Below are 8,577 nucleotides of genomic sequence, written 5' to 3'. Positions count from 1 at the left end.
ACTCCGATAAAGTAATAAAACCACAGTAATACACACACGTCTGAAAATTTGGTACCAATTACTGCGTTAGTAAATAAATAACAAAAATAAAACAAAATTAAATTATTCTTTAATTTTTCATAACAAAATAATGTAATCTAACTGTAGATTTCAATAAATGACCGTAATAAAACGTTTATTTACAAAATATAAGATCATTTAAGATAAGCTTTTTTTTTTGCCACCGACGTGGTATAAAAAAAAAGGTTCTAACAACTTACAAGCGGTATTGAACCTTTAAGTCTAAGGAGAGACTTTGCCTCCTTATGTTTTCTACCGCTTCTACAATGGGCTGTGCTCTGAAGAATTGTTTGACATGATGCCAACGGCCGCTTTCTCTCACCGCACCGCTCACCGTCAGCAGGGTGTTCATTCGTGAGGATAGGATATAGGGTGTGAACCCTAGAACCTAAATGGTCACGTACTGTGCGGTTTAAGAGGAATTTCCTCCCGCGTCGCCTTGGCTATTCCACAGCCAAGGCGACGCTCCCTGCCCTGGTCTTCCCAAGGGCCTACAGTATAGTACTTCTTACAGTACTTCTTCAAAAAAGGAGTGTATAAAGCCACCGACGTGGTATAAAAAAATTGTTAAGGTTAGTTGGATAATGGGTTTCATTAGAAATTGAGGAAGTTCCTCAACTTGATGGAGATCTAGACCTTTAACAAATTCACTGCCAGCGACCTACTGCCTGGTGGTGGGCTCTGTTCGTAAGAGCTTTTCGCTGCATATGGTTTTTTCCCGCTGGCAAACAACTTCAAAAAGGATAAAATAAAATATAATCCTTTTTACACATATATGCGCCACCATAGCAACTGATATGTGAGTCTTACAATACCGGTCAATAATACCCCCAAACAACAAACGGACGCTTTCTTTCTTACTTATCGAACCGCCCCAGAGTTGTTATTCGGTTCGAGAATGTGTGACGACTTCGAACATATCAGTTGTAGGTAAGCGAATGTAAAGGGATTTCAATATTTAATTTTATCCTGTTTGCAGTCGGTTCTAAAATAAAATAGTAGGTAAAATACTTACCTAGTTTATTTATGCATTACAACCTCGCGATGAATGACCATGATGAATATGAGAAAAAATCCAGCCAAGTTCAAAATGAGTAAAAAATAATTTCGACTTTACTAAATGTTAGGGAAAAAGTTTTTTAGTAATTTTACTATGAATCAAAGAATAAGTATAATACTCACAATACAGAAAAAGGTACTACGTTAAAGCTACAAAATTCATAAGCGATAATGACGTGAGGACGTGACGTAGCTGTCTCAACGTAGGGTTGATAGGTCATTGAACGCCAAGGGCAGGGTGGCTTTCCGACATTCAGTGATTCAGCTAATGAACTTACCGATTTCACTTAAATTGAATTAATACCGTTACTAAATTATTATTATTATAGTTATGTCGCACAAAAAGACGCGAATTAACTTTTTGGATTTTTTGCAGTTTAACTACTCTAGTGTTTTGCCCTGAATATCAAGTTTTTTCATATAGGTATTTATTATATATTAAGAAGATATGATTATTGTATGTCTTTCCCATAACGGTAAAATGGTGTTCCGGACCTTTGGGAGGCGTTGGCGGAGCCGAAACCAACACGTAGAAGCCCTTTTGACACTAATATATTTATCATTATTGCTTGGTTATCGAAAAATAGTGTTTCATAACTTAGTACAAGATCTAAAGAAAATATACAAAACAAGACTAAGCGCTGTACAAAAGGGCAATTCACAATTCAGACGCTCACACAGTCCGCAAAAAATCATATCGATTTCCTTGTCCCTTGTTATGATGCAGTTAATTGCAGTTCATAAATAAGTTGGCGTGCGCTGGAACTAATATTGCCAAGGCAACGTGAGGGGGACGCCAGTGCGACTGCGCCGGCGGAACTCGGGGTGCAATGAACTCTAGGGGTGACATCGTTTCACCCTCCTAGCAAATCTGGTGGCTTAAAACTGGGTGTTCCAATTTTGTTTAAACAGAGCCCTCGCCTGCTACTGATTCGTTTCAACGCGAGGGTTATTGTTCACTCACCTAGATTTAAAACAAGTTGGGAGCTTTTTGAATCTTTTATGCTTTAATAAAATCAATACTGTATAATATTTGCCATGGCATGCATGCTTGAGATTTTATATCGAAGTTGGTATGGGTAAAAATAAAACATTTTTTTATATTATTGCTAATGTCAATATTTTAATGTCTATATATTACCTACATCAGATTACATTCGTTGACATTATTCCAAAATTAAATGTAAGCAAGTCCACATGTTTGTATTTCCTCATACATTTATCGGCGATTTGTACTTTGTCTTAAATAACTCTAGAACTACATCCTAGGCCAAAACCTTACGATACCCAAACCTGCCCGAGGTAGGGCCACCGAGACTGCCGCACCCTAGGCGCCGCAGTCTCGGCAGCTCTCAGAACAAAAATAATAAAATAAATTGTTAAAGTGGTTAAATATACATAAGACGCCTAAAAAAAACAAATGTTAGTTGTTAAATTAAATTAATCTAAATACAAACAAAAACTAAAACACAAAATATGAATGGAGAACAAAACTATAAATGGGTCAGGTGTAATGGCAGCGGTATGAATTTAGTGAAGTTATGATTGGAGGATTCCGTACCAGTTACGTAGGAGTAGCAGAAGCTCAGTTCGAGAGTCATTTACTGGAAAAGTTGAAGGGCCAGCCAAGGGTCTAGCCGAAGCCAACGCCAAAAGCATAGATGGTCAATAACTTGGTTAGAACGCGGATTTGCCCCCAAACTTTTTGAAAAAGCATGGGACAACCCAAAACTTATTTCATTACTATTGTAATTGAAAACTGTAAAGCGAAATTCGTATAGCCGCGATGATTTTGGCGACGCGAATTAAGCTCAAGAGAGTCTTTAAGGTACGGAACCCTATTATTATGAGCAATATTCCTATAAAAATCCGTTGCTCCTTCATCCAAGCCAGGGACGACACAATATACATTAAATTACAATTTAAGTAATAAATGAATGCCCTAACTATTAAAACGTGTGACAATTTTAATTATCCAGCTGCCCAGTCGAGAACAAAATTGTTTAGTGTTATCGTAACGTTATCTTAACTAAGTAGCCTATTCCAGTGCCAGCCAGAAAAGGCGACTTATTTTGTTTTCGACAGAACTACTTGGACAGCTTTAAACAAGTTAATTAAAATCTATGAAATCAACGTGTGAAACATTGAATATTATACCACTGCATTGAAATGAAGAGGTACATTTTAACCTGACTAGTTCCAAACACATTTGCATTTCGCTGTGTTATATGCATTCACGGATCAGCCCGCTGGCTTCCACGAGGACCAAAGACGGCAACGAGAGTCCGTTCGCGCGTTGGTGGTCCGGCGCGGAGGTTGTCGAGCTTGGCCCGAGTTATAATACAAACTAACGTTAACCAAACACCACACCAACATAATTTGAACTCAAAATCCTAAGCAACTACATTTAAGTTTAAATTAGAGAACACAGTTTTATTTAAACACTAAATATAATAATTTATGTTGCGCAAAATTATAGCTGACTAGTTCCGTGTAGTTAAGTACTTTAAATAAATAATTATATACCTTAATGAAACATTTATTTTATACTTACGTGAATAAGAAATTAAAGAAAATACTTATTCCAAATGCATTCATTATCCTTTCTAGACGATTTATTTAAGAAATTCTCACCTCTATAGTTCTTCCATTTACGTTACCTGATATGCATTTATGTTATCTATGAGTAATTAACTATGAAGTTACGGAATCTACTAGACACGAATGGGAACGACACAAATCTTGCGGTAGGTAGGTACATCTTTACTCAGTTTACAGAAAACTTACACTAAGTAATATTCAATACATTAATATTATAACATCAAATGAAATCTATTACATGTCTATTATGATTACGATAATAAATTATGTTTATAATGAAATATAAAATTACTTAAGTAAATGTAATAATAAATAGTATGTATTAATGATTATTTAATTAAATGAATTAGAGAGACAATATCATATTTCATGTTAATGCCTGAATTTTGTGCGAGTTCAAAGGGGTAGCAAATGGGTACATCCTTGGAGTATTGCTTAAATATTCACTAAACCTAATATGTAGGTCTCGGCAGGAGCTGGCGCCCTGCCGCCCCATCTGCCCCTTCCAACTGCAGCTTGAGCCAGGCATTGCCTCTAGCGTATCAGAGAAGAGTTTGTCGTTATTTCAAATCGACATTCACTACAAATATGTGCGCACAAGTCTGATACATATATTAGACACATACAAAATTTAGTTCAATAAAATGTTGATCAATAATTACAAAGTTATGTCATGGTCCTTCAACTTCATAATTTCGATTGAGATTACTTTTTAAGGTAGTCAATAATAACCCAAATCAAACCTTAAATAATATCTATCCACAAAACACCTAAATGGAATTTAATCAAGAGTTATACATATGAATATACTGTAAGAGGGTATAATATATGATTGAATAATAATATCAGTAACACTATTTTTCAATGATTTTGTGCATTTGAGTCTAGCTCAAATCAAACAATCAACCATCATCATAATATTACATTACTTTGCGTCCTTGTCAATGAGAGATGAGGGTCCTTACTTGTAAAACTTTCGGAAACATGTACATATTTAATGGAAGAAGTAGAATGCTATTATACACTTTATTACTGTGAATTCACTTACTTCAAAGATGCGTACATTACTTTATCAGTCATAGTTGTATGTAATTATTAATAAACTTTGACATCTTTGGTAGTCCACAAAATAAACCATATTAAAGTTTAAAACAGTATTATTTTTATTGCAGTTATTTGAGTTTTTATAGACATTTGTAGGTAAGTAAATATAATTGCACCTGGCATTTTCATATACATAAATAATAAACTTTAATTTACTTTTACTTATAGTAAAAAGTTTCATATTGCACTGTCAATCCGTAAAATATTATTGCAAGAATTAAGAAAATTCTGCTAGTATATTGGTTCCAGTATCATGTAAATAATATTACCAGAACTTGTCTAATGTAATTCACTCAAGTTTATAAAACATCTAGTACATGCACATGTTCAGCCTGGTTTGCAACTTGGCTTAGCACACTTCTGTGCATGTTTCACCATAACTAATGTATATGCAAATTGGGCTTAGAGCAGATGTAAAAAAACCGTTATTGCAGTTTAGGTAGGTAACATTCATATCAATGAATATGATTTTATCAGTCACCTAATTGGGCCATAAACTTCAACATGGGCCAAATATTATACTGAATTATGAATGTATAGTATTGCTTGGTAACATGAAGCTATTTCTATTGGTGTTCCATCCTTGTTGGGCACAGAAGGCAAGTATTTGATTGGGGACTTATCGTCAAATTGCAAGTTTACCCATAGTTTATTATACACATACAGGATTACAAAATTTCCTGCTCATAACAGCAGACTATAAATACCACTTGGACATCATAACTGACACAGTGTTACACCTAGCACTGCCTAGCTTACATTAAAAAGTTTAAATATGAATTTTAGCGATAAATTTAACATTAAAATTGCTTGAGATAGAACCATTAGTCTATATCAGTTGCCTGATTGAATCAAGAGTAATGACGAGTGACAGTAGTCTGTCAGCAGAAATAACTTCAATATAAAAAGGTTATCTTATTAGGAAGATGAAATAAATATGGGATCAATAATACAGTCTCACTGTTTTATGGGTTATAGGTATGAAACTATGAGTACATATTAAAAAAGTGATGTTATGTATTAAACCTTCCATGAATATGAGATTGTGAATAATTCTACTTCTCACAGCAATAGACATTCTGTCAAAAACTTGTCTATTTTAAACAGCACTGTTAAGCCACAAGAAGATAGTCCATTTCAAGGAAGGTTTATATTTGTACTTGTTATTCACACACTGACTTTAAAAAATTCTCATGTCACTGTTACCTATGTCATACTAAAATTAATCAATCTTTTGTGATGTCCATGACAGTAATGATCAACATTTTTGTATTAGCTACAATTTATTGACTAGACTTTGCAGAGCTTAAGATTTACTCTTATTCGTTTTGAAGCTGACCTGGAGCACCTGGCCATTCAATGAGTAGCCATTGAGCGACTGGATGGCCACCACTGCCTCATCATAATTGGTCATGGTTACAAATCCATAACCTTTGCACTTATTGGTGGTGGGATCTCTTATAATTTTAACACTCTGGACGGCACCGAATGGGCCAAAGAGCTGCCACAGGATGCTTTCCTCTGTGTCAGCCCCAATATTGTACACAAAAATGCACCAACCTGAGCCTCCTAGAGCATTGCCTTGAATCAGGGGGTCAGCTAGGGGAGAAAATCTCTGCAAACCTTTGTTGATGGCCAGGAGAGCCTTGCCTGCAGGTCCAACGAAGCGGCGTGTGGACGTCGGTGCCAGATACGCAGCCAGTGGGGCGAGGGCTTTGTTCTGGTTGCTGGGGTTGTTAGCGCACTTGACAGTCATGGGTCCTGTCCCGCCGGGCGGCACGGTGCCGTTGAGCTCGCGGATGGCAGCTTCGGCTTCGCAACGCTGGTCGTAACGGATGAAGGCGACGCCGCGCGACGGCCCCTGGATGGTTTCGCCGTCGCCGCCGCCCTGCAGGAGGTGGCCCACATTCACGTTCTCGTGCAGGATGCGCGAGCTAATGATGGAGCCGTAAGGCCCGAACAGCTTTTCTAGCTCCTGCTGCGTCATGTGCTTGGGCAGTCCGGACACATACAGGTTCGCGCCTTTGATAGCGTCAGAGCTTGGCCGCGCGTACGACACTTTGATGATCTTGTTCTGTAATCTCAAGCCGTTCAGTGTGTTGACCGCTTTCTCTGCGTCCTCCGCTTTGTGGTAGTTTACGAAGGCGTATCCGAGACTTTGTCCGTTAAGGATATGGTCGGGGAATACGGTCACTTTGTCTCTTATTAACTTGCAACTTTCTACTTCGCCGACGCTCGAGAACAGTGACCTGATCTCCTCCTGTGTCATCGTCTGTGGCAAGTAGTTCACTATTAGGTTGGTCTTCGACTCGTTATTGCTCGGCTGCACCTTGCTACCATTTTGCGTGGGTTGATTCGCGTTAACGGTGTCAAGTGAATTTGCCATCATTTTTAATAATTTATTTTTACAGATTTCCGGAGACACGGTCCAGTCGCTGGACTAAAAAGTTAATTAAATATGAACTAGATCATATATTCTTAACTAGTTTCGTTAACACCACTTCGCGTTGGTTGAAAGCGTATGCAAGGAAAGAAAATCAATAAGATGCTGTCCACATTCGTACTTATCTTGCGTTCGGTGTTACGGCACCGACTCCGTTGAATCAAAATATAACCAGAAACACAAATTAACGTTAGTTTATTAGATCTTACGGAGAATACGAAAGCAAAGTGAAAAGGAAATCAACCAAAAATCTATGCGACGTGCGACCTATTCTCGTAAATTCATTTCTTTCACTTCACTTTCTTTTTAAAAGGTTGCCACATTAACATCTATCTTTCCACCATCCACCACATCAACAGTTTCGATTCATCAGTACACAATGCACTGCAAGAGGGAGCCACTGTCTACGAATAATTCTTATTAGCTTCCAACAAGTTTATTTGAAATTATCGTATTTTTTGGAATAATATCCAGTAATAGTATCGTGCAAACACGTACGCTGTAAATTGACGGTTAAGCAAAAAACTTAGGTACTCTTGGCGGTATTAAGGTTAATTCACATACCACTTTGAGCTGCATAATCTCTTATGTTTTTTGTGAGGTTTATTATAGTATGTAGATACGAATCATTACAAATGACAAAGATAACGAATGCACGTATGAATGAGTTGAATAATTTATCTTTTTCTGGGTAAATAGATTACCCCGAAATATAATTAATTTTGTCCGCTGGCAGCATTATCCATCGTTGCCAAAATAACAGTAGACTAAATCAAAGTGACAACATACAGAAGTAATTCGATAGCGTTTACAAAGATTGCTATGTGATTAAAGGTTTTACACAAAAAGTCTTTACATTTTAGTGTTTTTTTTACTGAAATTACTGCTTTTGTCATTAATCGCGGGTAAACGTGCAAAACTCAACACATATGGTGCTATAATCGTTTATTTTTTTTTTTATCAACTATCAATGAGTTTATGTAAGTTAGAATTATATATTAATAAATATAGCTATTGGGAACTATGTTTGAAATATGACAGTCGGGCCAAACTTTAGGTGTTAGTCATAGAGGAACAATTTACTATCACGTTTCGCAAATTTATCTACCTTGTGGAATATTTATTACCAATAAACAAAAACACGAATCAAAGTTTTATAACGGAGGCCATAGACTACATATGTTGGAACAGAGGCCTAACGCGAAAACCGAAATTCGCAAATTGCGGTTATCTTTCTCTTTTATTAACACTAAGACGTAATTAGAGTGGCAGAAAAAAATGACCGCAATTGACTAACTTCGATTTTCGCG

The 8,577-nt window shown here is 36.7% G+C and overlaps 1 protein-coding gene across 1 annotated transcript; it reads right to left on the bottom strand.

Annotated features, from left to right (window-relative positions):
* Nucleotides 1–2,212: 2,212 nt before the first annotated feature.
* On the bottom strand, nt 2,213–7,622 carry LOC133534872 (ELAV-like protein 1). Its single transcript, XM_061874170.1, has one exon. It carries the CDS (start codon nt 7,211–7,213, stop codon nt 6,131–6,133), a length of 1,083 nt encoding a protein of 360 aa, XP_061730154.1. The 5' UTR covers nt 7,214–7,622; the 3' UTR covers nt 2,213–6,130.
* Nucleotides 7,623–8,577: the final 955 nt, after the last annotated feature.

Source organism: Cydia pomonella, chromosome 2, assembly GCF_033807575.1.
Source record: "Cydia pomonella isolate Wapato2018A chromosome 2, ilCydPomo1, whole genome shotgun sequence".
NCBI lineage: Eukaryota > Metazoa > Arthropoda > Insecta > Lepidoptera > Tortricidae > Cydia > Cydia pomonella.
This window is presented reverse-complemented; position numbering and strand designations above follow the sequence as displayed.